Source organism: Lactuca saligna, chromosome 8, assembly GCF_052625555.1.
Source record: "Lactuca saligna cultivar CGN05327 chromosome 8, ASM5262555v1, whole genome shotgun sequence".
In the NCBI taxonomy this organism is placed as follows: domain Eukaryota; kingdom Viridiplantae; phylum Streptophyta; class Magnoliopsida; order Asterales; family Asteraceae; genus Lactuca; species Lactuca saligna.
This window is the reverse complement of record NC_136424.1, coordinates 63044748-63067281: the sequence shown is the minus strand read 5'-3', so window position 1 is coordinate 63067281 and position 22534 is coordinate 63044748. Positions and strand designations below refer to the sequence as shown.

The following is a 22534-nucleotide window of genomic DNA, read 5'->3' as shown; positions in this document are numbered from 1 at the left end:
ACAGATGGTAATAGTCTCAAAGGTCACCAACGGTGTTTAGTACTGTAAACGAATTGAACAAATACAAATGAGGGTTTGTTCATGGTCATGTTCATTTAAGTTAGCCGAACAAACGAACATGTTTTCTTGTTCATGTTTGTGAACATACTAAACAAACATAACCAAACAGAAACAAACAAACATAATTGAACATATATGAACATAAACAAGCATATAATAGAGTAATGTAATAAAAAACAATTGAACATGTATGCACATAAAAGAAACTTAAATGAACGAGCATAAATGAAAATAAATGAACAACACAAATGAATGTTTATGAATATAATTAAACGAACGAGACAATTGTTCACGTTCGTTCATTTAACTAAACAAACAATAATTTGAACAAAAATTATCGTTTGTTTAGTTAAACGAACGAACATGAACAATGGTCTCGTTCATTTAAATATATTCATAAACGTTCATTTGTGTTGTTCGTTTATTTTCATTTATGCTCGTTCATTTAAGTTTCTTTTATGTGCATACATGTTCAGTTGTTTTTTGTAGGGGCGGAGCTTCAACATTTGATTTGGGGGGAGCGAAAGTATAATATGTATAAAAATTGATGAACGGGGGGGGGGGGGGGGGGGGGGGGGGGGGCATGGCCAAAATTTGTATGTTTTTGGGCCTAATATGTACAAAATTAAAGTAGAAGGACTATATATAATAAAAAAATCAGGGGGGGCCACAACGCCCCCCCCCCCCCCCCCCTGCCCCTATAAAGCTCCGCCATTGTTTGTTCATAAACGAGCTTCATGCCAAACGATGCTTGGAAAAGTTATTGGAACGGCCGTGCTAGTGTTACCAAAAATCCTGAACCATTAATAGCAAAAAAGCCAATACTGGGATCAAAATTTAGAATTTTGGTAAACAAAAGGAACCAAAACTACATTTTACATAAAGCACGATATAAAAAAAATAAAATTTTGATATAAAACAAATTAGGTCTCAACTGATAACTAAAACATAAAATTTTCCTAGTTAAATAAAAAAGGTTCCAAATTATACTGGTTTTTATAAAATTCGGAGCCGGAGTAAATAATGAAATTTGGAGGTGTATATATAAGGATAAATGATTTACAAATTATCAAAATAGATAGGGCAAAACAAAATTCTAAGGATATATTATCAAAATTTAAGGTTCTGGAGACGAGAACGTTGAATACAGAAATCTAGGGACTAGATATTGAAACTCCATAACTTGAGTAAATACATAAAGGAAATTATAACTACTTTCTCATTAATTTAATACCCTCGATAACTGATCTAGAGAATTGAGAGAAAGAAGTCAACGCTAGAGGAAAGGTATCGATCCACGCTGAAAGAAACTAGAGGAAGAACGCTATGAAAATTGAAGTACGTATAAGCTTGCCAATAAGTTGACTGCAGAAAAGGAGACTACTAGGTATTGCTGAGAATTTGAGGTACGTTCCTCAAGCTGATAACTTGATGAAGTTTAAGTCATCGAAAATGAAATTGAAGTGTTAATGAATTTTATATGAGTTACTAATTAAATTATCAACGAGTTAAAAAATGTCGATCTGGAATGTGAGAAGCGTATTTTGGCCCAAATTAGTCAAACGTTGTGAAGTTTTTAATTTCTATTGTTAGATTAATAAAATTAAAGAATTTGTGAAGTTAATATGCTGATTTGTATGTTATAAGGGTATGTAATTGGAGGGATTAAGCACCAGATAATTGGGGATTATATCATTAGTGCATAACATTGTAATCAGATCAAAGATACTCTTTTTGGATTGGGATATGATGCAAGTCTTATTTCAAAAACATAAATAATACCTAAACCATAGGCACATGATAGATTGTTGTTAACATATGTTGAATGATACGGTGTTTCAAAATTGAAACATTAGGCATCGTTAGTTGAATAATGATAGTAAGTTATAGGAAATTGTTTATTATTCACATGATGATGTTCTTTGATGGAATTGATAGATAACTACAAACATTCTGGATTATGGCGCTGGTATATATAGGTAAAGAGTCTGATACAATTTGATTGCAAATTGCAGAAAGAAATTGATAAAAGAATAAGAACGGATAAAAGAAGGAAAATAGTTGTATCTAAAAACTTGTCAACTTTCAAGAGGTTGACTCTCTATCTCCCACCAAAAGTTTCTTACAAAAAAAGTGGTCGTCCCCTCTCTAATCTGTATACACACACACACATCTCAGCACTCCTAACAAACCCGAAAAAAGCTGAAACTGACACTCACTTTCACTGTTCAGGCCTAAACCAAGTGTCACCACCTCCTCAATTATCATCTATTTGATGTGGTACAAAAGGAAAATAATGAATGCATGATCCATCGATTATATGAATTGGGAACCTATTTATTTAAAGAAGGATAATTGATGCAAAATCTCCAAACCCATCCTTCTTTTTCACTAGCAAAAATGGGCTCGAGAAAGCGGCCCATCTATACTTAATCATTCCGCCTCTTACAACTCTGTTACCAGCCTTTCTTTTAATCTTTCTACATCATATTTTTGAAATTAGGATATCAATACGGACGGATGTTTAATGGTTCTTTTATGTCCTTCAATACAATTACATGTTTACGTCCGTGATCGGATGGTAACCCTTTGCGGATTTGAAATACTTCATCAAATGTGTCCAATACCCCCGATCTCTTAGAACATACTATCGTTTCTTCATAGTGTCCCTCCATAAACTTTTTTATGAGACCAAGGATCTCCTTAACGACGTGCTCTCTCTCAAAGTTACATGTTCACTTCTCCACTCGAACTTCATTCCCTATGTTTTCCATTTTACTTGAATCGAACCTAATGAAGCCAACTATTGAATCACCAGGACAATGCAAGCCAACGAGCAACGAGGGAAGAAATCGTTTAGCATTTTGATCCCTTTCATCCAAAGTTTTATGGATTTACACATGCCTTCGCCTTCTACCGTCTCGCCACTCCCATTGGAGGGTACTCCAGATTGCTAATCCCTCCTTTTCCACTAAAATTTCATTAAAGTGAAGTTATGGGATGCCCCGCTATCAATTAGTACCACCAACTATTTGTTTCCCCACCATGAATCCTCCTACTAAATTTAAGAACACTTTTATGGCACCGTTTCCTTGATAGAGAGATGGAGAGGTGGATTTCTTTTACTAGCCAAAAAATTAAAAGTAACCGATTTAGAAGATCATAACACATGTTTTGGCACTAACATGAAACTTTATTGTCTATTTTGTATTAAAATTAACAATGTTGCATGAGGTCCAAAAAAGTTAAAACATCGTTGCATAAATAAGTATCTAACCCTTTTATTATTAGTCATAATAACAATAATAATGCTAATAACTTTAAGATAATTTGAATTGTAGAACTTTGTTCCTCATCATGTTTTGTATACCTAGAAAATGATGTGGAGGATGAAATGACAACAACTTGGGCCAAATATCATCTTATAAGGTTTTAGATTACAAATTGGGTAATTTTGGTGAATAAAATGTAAGTTTTTGCTAATGTGGATAATAAATAAAGTGCCTTGCTTATATTGGCATATCATCAATCTGAAATCAACTCGATGCATCTTTTTTTTTTTAAAGCTTTTGGGAAATTGGAATTCTTTTGGAAACTCAAATCTCTCTCTCTCTCTCTCTCTCTCTCTCTCTCTCTCTCTCCATATGTGTGTGTGTGTTTGTATATATTATAGCTATCTCAACAAGTCAACATGTCAAGTGGTGAGATATTTCTTGAGCTTTCATTAATTGGAAATTTCTTGGAAACTCATCTCTCTCTCTTTCTACAGACATAGTTTGTTTCATTGAGGTGTTGGAACTGCATACATTCTCTCACAACAAATCAACATACCAATGGCATCTTCATCATCATCTCCGGCCTTTTCTTCTCAATCATGGAATCATGATGTTTTCCTAAGTTTTAGAGGAGAAGATACTCGCAAGACGTTTGTGGATCATCTCTACACAGCTCTTGTACAAAAAGGGATATACACTTACAAAGATGATGAGACACTTCCTCGGGGCGAATTGATCAATCCATCTCTTATGAAGGCTATAGAAGAGTCACAGATTGGCGTCATCGTATTCTCTGAAAACTATGCAGATTCTTCATGGTGCTTAGATGAACTTGCACATATCATGAAATGCAAAGATACGAGAGGCCAAATAGTTATACCCATATTTTATGGCGTTGATCCATCTGAAGTTCGAAAACAGAAACAAAAATATGGAGAAGCATTTGTTAAGCATGAGTTGGAGAACAAAACCAAGGTTGAATCATGGAGAAAAGCACTTGTGGATGCAAGTAACATTTCTGGATGGGAACCAAAGCACATTGCCAACGGGTAATCTTCTTTCTCTTTCTGCACTGTTTATGCTTAAATCATGTGTGCTCTATCAGCAGCAACCTCAACCAAAACTCCAGCATATCCTGGTCTACCTGAACTGTTATAGACTTAATTGAGTTCTAATTCTAATTTTAATTCTGTATTTAATCCCTTGCTTCAATTTACAACAACAAAGCCATCTTGCTTTAATTTTAACTATTTGATATCATTTGCTTTTCCTAAGAAAATAGTTACAAACTACTTGTGCTATTGACTTTACAACTTCTAAGAAATATAAAGGGTGATTAATACTCCTTTTCTTCATTTTAATGGAGCATGGAGCATAAAGCAAATTTACCTCTATTGTAATGTGAGCATGTTTTAATTATTGTTGTATGTCCAAATTTCAACATGTAGGCATGAATCAAAGGTTATCATAGAAATTGTTGAAAAAATTTCACAGAGGTTGCAGCTAGTAAGTCCAAGCGCAAATGCCAACCTTATTGGAATAGCGTCTCGTGTGCAAAGTTTGAAATTGAAGTTACAAATCGGTTCAGGTGGTGTGCGGATGATTGGAATATGGGGGGTTGGAGGTGGTGGTAAGACTACTCTTGCATCTTCTGTTTATGAGGAAATATCTAGAAAGTTTGATGGTTGTTGCTTTCTAGAAAATATCCGGGAGGAATCAAGTAAGAAAGGGTTAGAAGAATTGCAACAAAAAATTCTTTATGGTGTTTTGAGAGAGAAGATAGTGCAGGTAGAGAGAGTTGAGGAAGGAAAACACATGATAAAACATAGGTTATGCCATAGAAAGGTGCTGATTGTTCTTGATGATGTCGATCAGCTTGACCAATTAAAAGCTTTAGCTGAATCACATGATTGGTTCGGTGAAGGAAGCCGAATAATAATCACAACAAGAGATGTACATGTAATATCAACTACTGCGCCTAGAGTAGATGAGATACACAATATTAGCTTGTTAAACGATGATGAGGCTATGGAGCTCTTTTGCAAGCATGCACCATGTGGTCACAAACATAAAAAAGATTATGAGCTGCTTTCAAAAAGTGTGGTTTCTTATGCTGGTGGACTCCCATTAGCACTTACAGTTCTTGGTTGTTTTCTATGTGGAAAAGACACTAATGAGTGGAGGAGTGCAATAGCCAGATTGAAAGACATCCCAGATACAAATATTGTGGAAAAGCTAAAAATCAGCTTTGATGGACTTACACTGGTTGAGAAAGAGTTGTTTCTTGATATTGCATGCTTCTTCAGAGGTCGGTATAAAAATGGAAGGATAATGGCAATGCTTGATGCTTGTGGTTTTTACCCTGTTATAGGCATAAAGGTGTTGTTAGAAAAGGCGCTCATAACAATTTCAGATGGAAAGTTTGATATGCATGATCTGTTGCAAGAAATGGGACGCTACATTGTTAGAGGGGAACACCCTGAGAATCCAAAAAAACATAGTAGAGTTTGGAAGAAGAAAGATGTTCTAAAAATTTGTGCTATGGATGCGACGAAGGTAATGATTAAGCTATCTTTGCATGTTATATATATATATATATATATATATATATATATATATATATATATATATATATATATATATATATATATATATATATAGTTTGGAAGAAGGAAGATGTTCTAGAATCCTGATATCATTTTGCATCTATTACAGGAACTTGACATGATTAAAGCAATAAGATTTCAATGCTATAGCTATGATCTAACAGAACTTCCTTCGTTTGCAAACCTGGAAAACCTCAGGTGGATTGATTGGACAGGTGATATTGCAAGTCCATTTCCTACTAACTTTCCACCAGAGAACCTTTGTTGTCTGATATTGGGTGGCATCTCGCAGGAACGACTGTGGAGGGGTGATAAGGTAATTCTTATACTCTTATCTAAATAACAAATTAAAGCAAAGTGGATGAATAATTATAGACCTGACTTGCCTAATTCAGAGAGGAAATTATAAGTAGCTATATGGCTGTGAGCATATAGTTATATCACAGGTCATTGGTGTCATTAAGCAATATCACTTGTAGTAATCCTCTATTTTTATTTTATAATCGTGTTTTCTGGTTTTTAACCTGGTTATATTTTTTTAGTTTTATAGACGGGGAATTGTTATATATGGGATTATATTCTTTTTTTGCTGAGAAATATTAAATCTCTAGAGGAATAAATGTGATGATTGAATTGTAAGCTCCCCATCACCTGCCATGCACAATTAAACAATTAAACAATCAAACAATCTGATTTTAAACATAAGGCTGATACAAATCAGAAATAAGATGCAAAGAAAAACCAAAACTGTTCCTCTAATTCGACAAACAGGGGTCTCTAAAAGTCTAAGACCCAAAATGTTTATTCCATAATCATAAAAACCATCCTAAGGTCATAATTGTAATGTTTGTCAAGCCCTACTTACCAAAATTAAAAACATACCAAAATAAAAAGATAACTATTAAGAAAATACTAATCTTAATATATATATATATATATATATATATATATATATATATATATATATATATATATATATATATATATATATATATATATATATATATATATATATATATATATAGGGCTAGGTTAGAATGTGGATTGTAAATATTATGTGAATGTAGGGATTAATATGGGCCAAGAGTTTAAAATACATATTCTAATAGAATACATATTCTGATTGAATGAACATTTTTAAGAATAACAAATTTTTGAACCATGAGTTGAAGAATAACAACATTTTTAAAGAATAATCATCTATTATTAATATTATTGAGAATCTAAGGTCAAAAAATAAACAAAACAATTTTTACTGGCACATTCTTCAAAAATACAATATCATTTTTTGAATTTTTGTCACGATCTATACGAATACAAGCTTTATAGTAAGTTATTCTTGAAAAATCTTCATTCTATAAGACTACAATGTAATTCATGAAAGAACCTTCATTCTCATTCTCCTTAGAAGGAATTTATTTCCTTTGACTTTAGATCTTCAACTAACGAGTAAACAATGACCTGTATTAAAAAATAAAAATAAGCATGGAGATAAGATTATACAAATGAAGATAACATTCTTCTAAGAATGATTCTTAAAATTCATGTAAAAAGTATTATAAATGAGAATGAAATTATATTTGCCATAATACAAATAGAAAACAGTGACTACGAACTCAATTCCATTCATAACTTCTTAACCTTGCAAATAACCATTTACAAAGCTAGTATTCACAACAACAAATGAGCACCCAAATTAATACTTTCACAACATAAGTTACCAAACCATGAAAAAGCTAAAAGATTTAAAATCAATCGATTAATAACAAATCTTAACATCAATTCAATTTACTCAATCTCAGACACAGAAATATCAATTATGTCAATCTTTTAGCACAACATATGTAAGTAATAGAACCAATATTGATTATCAGGAAGTTTAAGGTGTCCATACTAAATTCAACAGATATACACACTAGTTAAATAAAAGCATGTCCCTAACGTAAAAAACCCTAAAAACACAAACCTTCTTAGGAATCAAAAGGTTGTGAATGTTAGGCATAACACCGCCATTAGCAATGGTGACGTCATCGAGAAGCTTGCTCAATTCTTCGTCGTTCCCAACAGCTAATTGGATGTGCCTTGGGACGATTCTAGTTTTCTTGTTGTCCCTTGTTGCATTTCCAGCTAACTCGAGAACCTGTAATCAATCAATTTCACGATTTGAATGTTTTCGACGGAAATATGAGAAACCCTAAAATTATAATACGATTAAATTAGAAAAAAACGGATCAAGGAAATCACTTCAGCCGCTAGGTACTTAAGAACGGCAGCGAGATACACAGGAGCTCCGGCACCGACACGCTCGGCGTACTTTCCGGCTTTGAGGAAACGAGCGATACGAGCCCTGGAGGGTTGGTTCCCGATTCTGATTTCGATTTTAAAGTCGTTCCCTGCAACAACGATCTTGTCATCTTCGAACGTGGGTGGGTTAGGATTTATCGCCGGTAAGAGATTGAGATGGGTAGAAGTGTAGAAGCGGGAGGGATATGATTTTGTCGATGTCGATGGAAGAGGTAGGTTTTAAATAAAGTAATTTGCCTAAATTAAAGGGTGGAAGATTTAATTAATTATTTATTAAAATTAAATAATACTTGGCTCATACTAATCCCTACATCCACACAATATTTGTTCATCCACATTTGAACCTATATATATATATATATATATATATATATATATATATATATATATATATATATATATATATATATATATATATAGAGAGAGAGAGAGAGAGAGAGAGAGAGATAGAGAGGTTCCATTAAGATTAAAAATAAAATAGAGATCTTGATATTCAACCTCATCCACATATTTTACATCTGCCACTCTAACCCTCCGGCGCGGTAAGCCTGTTATAATCATAAATGATCATATATCGCCGCCCATTCCTTTCTCATCTGACACCATCCCCACCACCACAACCGCCACTACCACCACCTTAGAAACTAGTCGACCCCATCACTATCACCTCCGTCACTTATACCCCCGCCACCTCTGTCGCCACCACCTCTTCTACCACCGTCATAATCATATATGATTACTCAGTCTGTAAATAGACATATATATATAATCATTTAGGGTTAGGCATACTATGCTGCTGTCGGTACGCTCCATCGTTAGAGTGGCAAACAAGAAATATGTGGCTGAGGTTGAATCTTAAGATCTCTATTTTTTTTTTAATCTCAAGTGAACCGTCTCGTGTGTGTGTGTGTGTGTATATATATATATATATATATATATATATATATATATATATATATATATATATATATATACTAGTAGGATACCCGCACGATGCGGCGGCGCCAGATTGTTCCATTCGTTGGATAATTTTTATGCGGCGATTAATTTTTTTTCATGTCAAATAGTTTGTTTCAACTTTTATATAGTTTGTTTCAACTTTTATGTGGATCGTTTTGCGTCAATAATTCCTTTCGGTGAATAGTTTATAGCTACGTACGTATATATATGTATATATGGGGAGGAATAGATTCATATTCAATGTCATTTATTGCTCTGATTTTATTTTACAACTATTTGGTAGCGTGCTTAACCTTATTCTATTCATTTAACCTTTAAATATAATATTATGGCTTACATTATTTCTTAACCTATTCATTAATTTTATTCTAAAAGAAAACCAAATATGAAAAAAAAAAAAAAAGCAGTTTATATCGTAATGTTTTCTAAATTTTATTATATTAGAAATCCTTGATCTAACTAATTATTTAAAGGAATTTGAATGTCATTGTATGAATACTCAAGCATGATCAATTGTAAGAGAAATAAATCATTTTGATGGTTACATTAAAAAAATGCAACGATACATTTGTTCACATATCCCTAGCAAGTCATACACATAACCAGCTAAAAAGATTCATGAGTATTACTATTTAATTTATCACCTCCCTATGAAGGTTTTTCCTTACAACTAACAGGTTTAATTAACGTTTTAATTTTATTTTTATTTTTCTGTAAAACATGTAATAAACGTTATGTAAAAAAGTTTATACGTAACTTTTCATACAAAAATAAAATTATGTTAATAAGATAAAAATGAGTACTAAAAAAAATGTAATTCATTTTAATTTATTTTATAACTACCATCGTTACATGTTTTTATTATTTATAATTTGATATAAGTTTTAAATACAAAAACTAATGATGTGATATTTTTTTAGAGCTTTACGGTTTAGCACTTATTTTTTTATATAGTCATAAAAGTTGGGTTGCATGTGTATTTTTAAGCTCTTAATTTCGTTAGAAAAAATAAAAGATCACTATAATATGATGAGTCTTTCCATGAAGATAACTCTAGTTTATTGCTTACCAACGATCTTTAGGCAATATCTCTCACTATTCCACTCACCTCATATAGTAAAAAATATGAGTAAAAAAATCTAAAAATAGAAAGATAAAACAAATTTAGTGATGATGGAACAACTCATCTCACTGTACACAATGAATAAAGCGGGTGATACTTTTTACAGAAGTTGTTAGAATTAGCATTTAATAAAATAACTTCTTTATCTAACATGTAATTAGTATTTAATTTCTATTAATATTAATATTTTTTATTTCCATTTTAAGCGATTAAGTCCAACAAATAAAATCATATACATTCCCATACATAAGAAAATTAATAATCAACACCAAATCAAAAAGAAATTAATAATCAACACAAAATGTCCATATTATTCAAGATTTGATATATACGACAACGTAAAGACTGAATAATACATTATATTTGGTTATCCATCTACTTAAACTTAGCGTTTTTTAACCTTCTTTGGTGTTTTAGCTACTTTTTTAACCTGCAAATCACAAACATATAAAAGCGATTATAGACAAATAAAATCGAACACAAACAAATAAAAATTTATATTAATCAACATGAAAAAATTCTGTATGTAGCATAAGGAACATACATCACAATTATTTCTTGAAATGCTACATAAATTAATAAATAGTAAAAGATATGAAAATATTGTACAGATGTCAATAAACAATATATATTTTGTAAATCGCATTAATCTTATATGTAAGGATGGGAATACATCAAATGTATACATAGACACAAAGTCATATATACATACAGATTTTATGCATACCCATACAGATCTAAAGCACATACATAACCTTAACAAAAAAACATATTTACACCATCAACAAAGAGATCCTCGAAAAAAACCTTAAAGGGAGAAGGATGAGAGATTGAGATGAACAGAGGAATGAAACGCTCCCACGAAGTGTAGAGATCGGAGAGAAGACTGGCGACTTCCGGTTTAATGACTTTCTTCCCATATGATGATTTAATTTCAACCTTACCTGTTACGTCAACACCAAAATAGAAGGTGGAGTGGGGAGAGGCGGCTACTAACGAAGGAGGCCGGATCTAAAAACATTAAACATAAACCCATTAGATATAGATTGATAAGGGTTTGGTGATGCGGTGTTTCAGATCATGGCTACGGTGTCTGATGGTGGTGAGGGAGGCGAAGGCTAGTATTGGCTGGTGTATAGGACTTTTAGAGATGATTACAAAGAAGGGTTTTGAGGTAGAAAGCAAGTGTTTCAAATGTCTGTTTATGTGTTTGTTGAGTTATCAATAAAGGGATGAGTCGTTGGATTGCAGTGGGTATCAATGGACCGTAAAAGCCAGCTTGGCAATCTGTGTGAGTATAGTGTCCAGCTACTTTAACTTTGTTTACATATGTACTTTCCTTTTTTTTCAAAATATTTTAAAACAAATTTGAAGACCACTTTTGGAGCAAAATCGATCAAGCATTGTAAATGAGTACATCATGCTTTACAATTTGTCTTTAAGATAAATTTTTAAGATGTGCTTGATTTCATTGTACATCAAGCTTATATAGTTGTATTTAAGACTTTAAGATGTATGCATTATAATATATATATATATATATATATATATATATATATATATATATATATATATATATATATATATATATATATATATATATATATAACCCTGTTTATTTGGGCGCTGATAAACATGACCGAAACGACCAGTTGTATCATAGTTTCGTCATTAGATGGTTGGAAGCGTTCCAACAATCGATTCTTCAATTCCGTCATACTTATAATGTTTGTGGAACCCTACTTACCAAAATTAAATTGATAATTATTAAGGAAATACTAATCTTAATTAAATATAAAAGATAACCCTCTTCATTTGTGGTGGTGATGAACACGACCAAAACATATCAAAGGCTTGTTAAAAAAGATCCACATCATGTAAGGTAGAATTCTCCCTTTGTCAAGTTAGAGGTGTTCACGATTCAGGTCAACTATAACCTGTCCAGTTCATTTGTTAAACTGTTTATTTGGATTGTGTTGTTCTTTGATTTTCAGGTGAAACCAAATAAATAGTTTGTCGAATGTTTTAGTCCCAGTTTTATATATTTTTAATAATAAGTGATTCGCACACAACAATTTTTCTCCATACACAACAATTTATGTTTTATTAGAGTTGTCGAATGTTTTTGTATGGAAATTTTTTGTTGTGTACGAATCAGTACCCATTTTTAATAGGGGCCGGCTGAAGCCCAAACTTTTGCAAATAGTATAAATTTTTTAGTATATAATTCATATGTTTTGGCCTGTTTCACGTGTATATATTTTTTAATTTACTTTAAACTCTTATTACCTTGATATACTTTGACTTGTTTGCACTTGTATGGAACAGCATCTTCCAAATCTGAAGATCTTGGAACTTGATACATTGGATAACCTAATCATGACACCAGATTTTGATAGAATTCCAAATCTTGAAAGACTCATTCTTCGTGGATGCAAGAGTTTAAAAAAGATTCATCCATCGATTGGAAACTTGGAAAGGCTCATTTTCCTGTCTATAGAATTTTGTTCCGGTCTTAAGATATTTCCACCGATTAGGCGACTAAAGAAACTCGAGACCCTTTCATTACCAGATTGCCCCGAACTTTTTAATCTCTCAGGGATCCAACAGAAAAAGAACGGTTTACTGCATCTTCATTCGAATATTAATGGGAAAGAAGTTGCATCCTACAAAAAGTATTCTTCAAACTTTGTCGTTACTTGGTGGACGTGTGGTGACACAAAAATTAGAAACCCAGTAGAGGACCTGATTGATGTAGAAGAATGTTGTTTAGAGGAGCCTTGTTTACCTCACAACAACAATACAGTGTTATGGTTTTTTCCCAGAGGGTTAAGAAAGTTAAATCTCCAGAACTGCAATCTGGGAGATAAAGACATCGACTCTGCTGTTTGGGAGTTTCCCAACTTGGAAGAACTCAATCTAAAAGAAAATAAGTTTTCAAGATTAAATTTTAGTCAATGGCGACTTCCTCAGCTCAAATGGCTGGACGTGTCATTGTGCCGATTACTTGTAGAATTGTCAGAGCTGCCATCAGATATAGCTGTTATTATAGCAGATTATTGTAGCTCACTTGAAAGCTTTGGAGATATTTCAAACTGTAAGTGGTTGTGGAAAGTCTCATTGTGTGGGTACAACAAACTTGGTCCACTTGGTGAAATATTACTAGACTCCATGCTCCAGGTTTACTTTACCTTTACGTTTGGAATTTCACTCTTTATATAAAACTCAAAAAGCAGAATAATTGAACGTGTTTTCCATGGCAGGGAAATGCTCTTGAAGATCACTTTATCAGTGTCAATTTTGGACATACGATGATTCCAAGGGGGTTTATTGGTAGGCTGTTTAAGGGGACAACATTTACATTGTGTCTTCCATATGATTGGTACAATGACTTTTCTGGGTTCTTAATATGCATTCTTACCAACGCAATGCATCCGCGTATAAATATAATCATCAGCCAGGAGGTAGATGAAGATAGTCTACTGGTGCTTTGGCAGGAGTCTAGTGAAGTATCAGATCCTAAATATATGCGAAGTGAGTCAATCATTGGATATGTTTCCTTTAGTTCACTGAGGCACACACCATTGTTGAATTCTTCGTACAATATGATATCATTTTCCATATATGGAAGGCGTCTGAGTGGTTTACCAACTGACACTTATGTTGGATGTGAGCTCATTCCTTGGGGAAGTAAAGGCGGTGAGGTGAAAACAACAGATTGCTCAGAATTATTTTGGGACAAGGAATATGAAGATGGTTCAAACACATTTAAAATCCGACAACATGATTCAAAGTCTTCCGTTGAGATCTTATGGCAGCCTTTCGACATACAGATGGATGGAATTAAAATTCTAAGAGCAAAAGCCTTATTAGCTTCGCAAAAATTCCGTAACAAATTAAAGATGAAATTCCGTAGCTAAAGGTGAATAACTACGGAATTCGTTAAACACATTTTCAATTAGACTCCGTAGCTATATTTCTTGTAGCAAAATTTTTAGCTACGGAATTATAATTCCATAGCAATTTTGCTATGTCTATTACTACGACATCTATTTCCTTGCAATTTGAGTTCCATAGCACATTCGTAGCAAATTTCGTAGTAATTTTTCCGTAACCAATTCTGTAGCAAATTCCGTCGCGATTTTTCCGTAGCAAATGTCATAGCAATTTTTCCATAACCAATACTATAGCAATGTTTCCGTAGCAAATTTCATAGTGATTTTTCCGTAACAAATTCCATAGCGATTTTTCCATAGCCAATTCCGTAGCAATTTTTCCATAGCCAATTTCGTAGTAATTTTTCCGTAACCAATTTCAAAGCAATATTTTCATACCATTATTCAATAAAATCCATTTAATTCCGACTATTTATATCATTTTATAAAAATACAATTAATATAACACAAAAAGTAACGAACATGTTGAATTACAAACTTACACATTTCTAGAAAGCTTTGTTAAATCCTTTTTGTTAGGGTTCAGAACGTCTTCTTTATGTCTAAAGAAAAAGGCGAATCAGAAGATTAATAGTCATGAGAGAGAAACCTTAAGAAGCAAAAAACTAAGACTGCTGTACTAATACTCTAATATGCATAAATTCAAAAATATATTTACAGATTTTCTTCTACTTACCCAATATGATAAATAAGTTAAAAAAAAAACAGTGAACTAAAAATCAGTAGAAGAACCATGTTAAACCATATGTGATATGTCCTAAGCTTTATTAATTTATCTTTATACATCCACTACATCATAACTGAATCCAACATATCATAATATAAAACGAACATTAAAAGTAATGGTGCGTGTTGGACCTGAGAACAATGTTTCATATGCTTTTTCAAATGGGATCCTTCTCCCTCTGGTAATTTCCTCTTCAAACCTGATCCTCCAGATTTAATAAAGCATGAGACTATCAGTCTATAACCTCAACAATAAAAACAAAACAAATTATTATTAAAATCAAATAATGGTAATACAAATTGTTACAAATTATGGGACAGCTATATTTTTTTTAACAGTCTATAACCTTCTTTTTCATAGCACAAAAGTTGCTGTCAGATGTAGAAGGGGTAAGAATTTGATGAACAAGTATTTTAACAGGAAGATTTTCTGTTGTAATTGAAGCACGCAACCTTGATGACTCATTGATTTCCATCACCTTAAATAAATAAATAAAAATATCTAAAATAATATAGGAATTCGATATGCCACCTCCCCTGTATTCTTTTTAAATAATGTAGGAAAATTCTATATCACCTTAAATTCAGTGATGTTTAAGACTGAAGGCTGTAAACACCACCCCCAACACATTTTGCCAGTGGCAAATCTCAATGGTGAATTGTGACAAAAATGGTAAAAATCCCATTTGTCAAAACAACTACCACACACCTTTTAGCCTTAATTAAGTAACCATGCATGTTAAAACTAAGACTTTTCTAAACAAATTCAAATTTATTATATCATCAGTATAGATGCTCTTTGTGATAAATGTTCAAAAAATGACTTTAACCCTAAAAATAGGGCTTATAATTTAATGTTGTTTGACAAACTTCATTGTTTAGAAAATTTACCAGTACATGCAAGCGGGGTCCAAGGTGTGTGAGTGGTTGTAAACAAGCCAACTGTTGAGACATGGCAGAGCACTGCTGTGTGTGCCCAATTTCAGGAAGATGTGATGATTGAGAATATTGACCATGTTGACCATGAGTCAGCGATTGAATATGAAAGTGACCCTAGTGTGGAAGACTTTGCATATGTTGTTTTGATGATGTCTGCTGATGTTCATCATCTTGTGGAATGTGGATGTGCTGAAAATAATTATTCACCAAAACTTATTATCATAATTATTCAAAATTATATAATCAATAAAATGGTGAAAAGTAAAAGATGTGACTTCAGTAAGAGAGCAGTGTCCTTGAGCAAATTGACATTGGAAAAGAATTATCAGCACCAGGAAAAGTATAAACTCAAAACAATAATATATCATCATTATTCATTATCTTCAATATTAATATAAATAAATAAAATCAGCATAGAAAAACCAGAAATGCTTGAAACAAAATTGGATGAAGAACACCTATACTTATGTCTCAGAGCATAAAACTTATAGTCACGAGGTGAAACTGCCACATCACTTCTACCAGTCAACCTTTTGAACCTACATACATCAAAAAAAATTGAATCATCATCTATAATAATAATAATAATAATAATAATATAAATGTATTACTATTAATTATTTTTAAAACGATAATGAATATTATTACCACTCTACATCATCTATATGTGTAATAGTTGGCTTCTCCATGATATCCAAACCATTGACTACAACAAAATGAACTCGTTTCTAAACACAAACTCATCCGGAGACTTAGATATGTATTTTTCTGGAAGCAACCCACTAGAGAATTAGAAACATTACTTCCATATAAAAATTAAAAAGAAGCTCAACAAATATACCTGAGAGAAGTTGGAAGAGGCTCAACAAAAAATCCATGTTGTACGTAAGTGTAATTAAGTAAGTACGAGATAGGCCAGTCACCTGGATCTTTACATCAAGATAGAGATATGAACCAACTCTCCTTCCCCTAATGTGTCTGCATCCCTGTAAAAGTGTAGAATTTTGTATCAGAGTCAGACCATAGTACGTATACTACAACAAACAGGTTAGATTATGATGCCCGAGACAACAAGACCAATTATCAAGGTGGAGGAATTCACAATTATCTTTATCAATTAAAATCATTAGATGAATTATCTACACCAACACAGATTGAGGGTATTAATATCCTTGGTAAACTTCAAATAACATGGCATACAAATTTAGGTGAACCTCGATCGGCGTTTACAAACACAACAAATTCTTGGAAATGTAAGTTGACTTTCTTGACTTTCTTCAACACATGATATTATTTTATCTATAAGTTTAAGCATTTGATTATTATTATTATTATTATTATTATTATTTTAATCATTGTGTAGCCCATTGCACATAAAGAGATTGAATTGAAAGCTATCAAGGTGCCACCTGTCATCATTTTAGAAAAACCGTTCACAGTAAGTACAATTTATTTTACTTGTATTATGTTTAATTAACTAGTTTTAGTTGTGTTAGTCAACTTGCCTCCACTCCTTTGACTTGTAACACCGTCTTTCTGATTGGGTCCCAATGATGAGATGGTATTGCAGCATTCACCAGCTCCAAAATACTGGACAAACAATTTGATTCTTATAAATACTACTAGTAATATAGTTTCCAATTTTCTTTTATATCCAAGAGTAAAAATTACCTCTGGTAACCAGTTTCGAGTCCAGCCCTTAGTATCATGTACGAGACAACAAGACCAGCAAGGGTTTATCCAACTCAGATAACATATCCAACCCTTTCTCCCTGTAATTAAACAAGTCCTTATAGTTATAATACGATGAAACTTCCATTTGTGTTTTGCAATCGGACATGCATACACAAAATTTCCTCTTTTATACCCTTAAGAGCCACTGAAATGGTCTTACAGTTCAACGAAAGATATAAAATCTCAGGGTTCCTTGTAAAGATTCGTCTAAGACCCTACCAATTCTTTTCTCCATTTAACTCACTTTATCAAGATTTTAAGAAGAGGCAGGCAGAAATACGACTAAAATTACAACATTGGCTATCTATGGAGGGTGAAGGATTAACAGGAAACTCCACTAAATCTTCAAAAGCTTCCAAGTTTTGTATGAAATTAATCAGTGAAACTTGGAGATGCCAAATTTTGATAGCTCTGTTCTAGAGGATTAAGAGAGATACAGGACAGAGAAAGCCCTAAAAGAAATTGTAGAAGATTTCACTTCAATATTGATATGGCGATGTTGGGATGAGAGAGGAGAAAAGGAGCACAATCGAGATTTATATAGGTAAAAGGAAATAATCTCACCTGAACATTGGGAATCACTCCAACTTCATCATTCGCATTGTCGGTTCCTATTTCAACCTGCTTCAGAAGGTGGTGATGGACTTACGAATGGCGATGAGTGGTTTTCGTGTGGCTGCTAATGTAATGGTGGTAAAGGGGGATTTATGGAGAACAGATGAGAAACTTGGTGGAGAATTGGATGGAACTAAATTCGAAGCCATAATCGCCAAAATCAGTGAGTCTTTGAGTAGATGGTGATGAAGAAGAAGACCAATCGGAAGGGCTGATGAAAGAAACAACACCTAGGTAGAAGGATGACCGGAAAAAGGCGTGCGAACATCTGCAAATTCTAGGCATTGAAATTAGGGCTATAAATCATACAAATCGAGATATGGAGTGAGGTTTATAGAATGAAAAATACACCTTTTGGAAGAAACACAGGTGGATAAACAGAAGATTATGCGATGTTCTGATATGCGAAGTTGGTGGGGTGCTTATCAGAAGCTTTAAGAAGCATCTGAGTCGGTGTTCTTATCAAAATCTTTGAGAAGCTTTGAGAAGCATCATAAGTCGTAACAATAATAGGTGTATTCTTCATGTTTCTTCTCTTTTCGTCTTTGTCTCAGAGGGAGACTAGGGCTTGAAATTTCTTGATCTTCAGAGTTCCACTAGAGTAGAGATCCGATGAGACGATTAACAAGTAAGGTCACGAGTAGCGGAGAAGCGGATCGGAGAGGAGGGAAAGGGGAGAATCGATTGAGAAGATGAAAGACAGAAAGAAGGTAGAAAAGAACAAGGCGGGTTTTCAAAAATTTGGGGATATCATTTTCCCCCTATCTACTAAATGCGTGTTTATTAAAAGTATAAAGCCACACTTATAGAGGATGCACATTTAAGATATAGTGCCCTTCATCTTTTTAAGTTTTTTCTTATGACACTAATTTAAGGGCACGCAATAATGCGTGACCTAAATCCTTAAATTTATAGAAGAGGTGACACTTTTTTAATGTCACTCTCTTTTGCATAACATAAATCAATGAGTGTCATGGTTTACGCGTCGTAAAAGTGTCTTTTTCTTGTAGTGAACATAATATTTCTATGGAAACTAAGAGAAATATCCAACACATCAAAAGATACTTAAATCAAAATCAAAAATCACTACAAATTAAAACGTTGTTCGATACATAATATTTTATCATTGATTAATAAAAGTTTTGACTTGTTAGCTCAAAGTATTAATTAAAGTCATTGTTCATTGTTCGTGTAAGTTTTTATTCAAAATTTGCTTGAGCATCCATATTTTTATGTTGAATCTTCACATTGTTTTGTTGAGCATCCTCGTATTTTTGTTAAGCGTCCTCATACTTTTGTTGAACAATGCATTAAGCATCTTAGAATCCACAATCTTAGACAAAATATTGAAGACAGTAAACAAAAATGTATAAATCTATAAATAATATGTATTGTGTTTATAAGATATACATTAAAATATTATAGAAATCCAAGATAGATTTTGAAAGATTACAAATATCAATAACATGTCAAAACTAAAATACATGATCACTAAATGTGCTTTAGAGTCAAACTGTTGATATTAAACACATTTTGGTCTATAAACTTACTATTAGTTTGTACTTAGTCCACACTGAGGCTTTTGTTTATACAAGGGTAAAACATATCATGTAAAAAACCATAAATCACTTCTAAATCAAAATTACAAAACTACCATTTAATGAGCTTTAATGACAACATGTCAACTAAACCAAGTATTAAAACTTTCTTGATAAATAAAAAAGAATAAAGAAAGTAGTGTCAATATACAAGTTCAGAAAAACAATAGACATTGTATTGTTTTTATAATAAGTTGTTCAAGCCTTCAAGGACCACAAAGCTTTTAACCCACAAAAGATCATGAATTTTTTTCTAAAAAATATATTTTGAAGAAACAACTAATAATGATATAATATTACTACCTTCAGATAACTCTTTATCTTTGGTTTGTACATGTTGTTTGTTCTATATTTCTGAAATCAAAGCAACAGAATAACATCAAAGATGAACTTTGACTCTGGTGGTCAAACCGACTATTTTGAGCACCTTTATCCTAAAATGTCAACATGTCACACTCTAAAGGCCAAGATTTCCTTTTTAGGGGTTGTTTATGAGTAATGATGTTAGTTTGGATAAAGTGTTGTATATATAAAGTTAGAATATTTTCGTCTGAATGAGACTAATTGACCATTTTACCCATACGTTCTAGAGACAAATTTCACAATAGTGTCTTAATACATTAAACCAAGTATTTTCCAACTTAACCATTAAGTCATTGTCCAGATTGAGTAAAAAAGAAACAACTATAAATAAATATCCAAATTAAGTTCTTAACCAATCAATTGCTCACATACATGCAGATGACTTTTCACATGATGAATTGTAAAACATTCAATATTCATGAGCTTCAAAACTCCTTTTGGTATAGCTCCTTCAAGGTTAAAGACAAAAGTCAGCAAAAATTATAAGCATACACTCATGACTTCTTAATAAAAATATTTTTAAAATTTATATGTAAAATAAATACTACAACATTAATTAATACACACTTTCACTACCACCAAGTTTGTTGACTCTTTCGACAAAGAATTCATGGAGTTCTACTGTCCAACTCATGCACTCCTATTGCAAAGCCAAGCTACTTGGCACATGCACTCCTATTACAAAACCATATGTCTACACAAAGTATAAAAAATGTAAGAACTTATATTGTATTTATAAATCCATATTTAGCTAAAAATTTTACACATGAATAACAAATTTGTGAAGTTATAAGTGTTACTCGTAGCTAAATTCCAAATAAAGAAGCTAATTTTTTTTTTTATGATAGTGATCCATCATCCAATGATTACTGAAGAACTTCTTTTCTTTTCACAAAGTCAATGGATCAATGTTATTAATTGATGCATCCACTATGCCTGTAATTATTTTTAGAGGTAAACCAATTTTTATTTTTATGAGAATTTCAGAGAAACTGACTTTTTGGTTGATAAAACGAACATCTGCTAAAGTAGGTCGTTAGTAGCTTTGCACCTTCTTCTTTAGCCATAACAATAGCACTATCTTATTAAACAAAGCGAATCGCTCCTTTCAACATTATCACCAACCGAACTGAAAATTGAAAAAAGAAGAAATTGATGGTTAATTATAAGGTAATTTACTTTGCCAGCTACTGTAACAACTAGATCAATCTACACACAATGATTTCAATCCAAAAACAAGATGAATCGAAACAAAATTAATAGAAACTCAAAATTATTATGAAAAGACACTACTAGAAAAAGTTTAATAGAGTACGGTTGAAATTGTAAATATAGTACGTACATAGAGGGCGTATAGAGGGCGTATTAGTAGAGGGGTGTATTAGATTACATGCATAATAGAGTACGGCTATTTGACCGTATTATATTATCCTATCTACTTTTTACAACCATCGCATACAATCATCTAATACGCCATATATGCACATCTAATACACCAATACACAACCGTACTTGATGTCTCAAGTGTCATCTAATACGCCAAATATACACATCTAATACACCAATAAACACATTTAATACACCAATAAACAACCGTACTTGATGTCTCACATCCCCTTTGCATTCCAGAGCCTTATTAAACAGACAATTCCACTCCAATTCCACTCCGGCCTTATTAAACAACCAATTCCAGTCCATGGATGTTGTGGAACACATGGATCACCATTCCAACTGAAACAAACTTTTCAATTTCTGCAAAGCTACTATATGATTACCGTGTGAATTGTAACCGAAGGATCAATCTCTACAAAATACAAACCTACTATATGATTCCATTCCAACCATAAGAAGTGGGACATCACTGATCATGTTTTCATTCTCAAAAATAGAAAAAAAAAATTACAATGAACTTAGTTCATTAAACAGAAAAAAATTTGTTAATGTCACATCTCTAACCTCTCTTTCCTCTTTGTCACCTCTAACCTCTCTTTCCCCTTTGTCACCTCTAACCTCTCTTTCCCCTTTGTGGTTGATTCATTGTATGCCTACAAAAATTAACAAGAAAACTTAGGATTCAAAATCTCAAATAACTTTTAACGAAGAAAACTCAAATTATAGGACCTTCCTGCCATTAACAACTTCATCTATAGCAATGCAAGGGTGAAAACTTCTCCAGAACATAAAAAATATGAGCAAATACAACATGAAATACAATTTGTGTACCTTACAAAAAGGCTTCACTTTATCACCAAAAGTTCTCATCCATGTTTTAACA

At 32.6% G+C, this 22534-nt stretch overlaps 1 protein-coding gene, 1 long non-coding RNA gene and 1 pseudogene across 2 annotated transcripts; 1 reads left to right on the top strand and 2 right to left on the bottom strand.

Annotated features, from left to right (window-relative positions):
• Positions 1–1264: 1264 nt before the first annotated feature.
• LOC145012058 (disease resistance protein Roq1-like) lies at positions 1265–14506 on the top strand. Its single transcript, XM_078970824.1, has 6 exons — positions 1265–1466; positions 3830–4384; positions 4784–5891; positions 6051–6257; positions 12657–13508; positions 13592–14506. Exons 2-6 carry the CDS (start codon positions 3894–3896, stop codon positions 14246–14248), a joined length of 3315 nt encoding a protein of 1104 aa, XP_078826950.1. The 5' UTR covers positions 1265–1466; positions 3830–3893; the 3' UTR covers positions 14249–14506.
• LOC145008436 (histone H2A.6 pseudogene) lies at positions 7836–9263 on the bottom strand (annotated as a pseudogene).
• LOC145012059 (uncharacterized) lies at positions 10588–11663 on the bottom strand. Its single transcript, XR_013664373.1, has 2 exons — positions 11136–11663; positions 10588–10758 (listed from the first exon to the last, which is right to left on the bottom strand). It is a non-coding gene; the product is annotated as an uncharacterized LOC145012059 (long non-coding RNA).
• Positions 14507–22534: the final 8028 nt, after the last annotated feature.

Excerpts from the sequence above, each read along its gene's own strand:
- LOC145012058 (XM_078970824.1), top strand. The coding sequence starts at position 3,894 with ATGGCATCTTCATCATCATCTCCGGCCTTTTCTTCTCAATCATGGAAT. Across the intron at positions 4,385-4,783 it reads CCAAAGCACATTGCCAACGG|GCATGAATCAAAGGTTATCA; the intron begins GTAATCTTCTTT and ends TTCAACATGTAG. Across the intron at positions 6,258-12,656 it reads GACTGTGGAGGGGTGATAAG|CATCTTCCAAATCTGAAGAT; the intron begins GTAATTCTTATA and ends TGTATGGAACAG.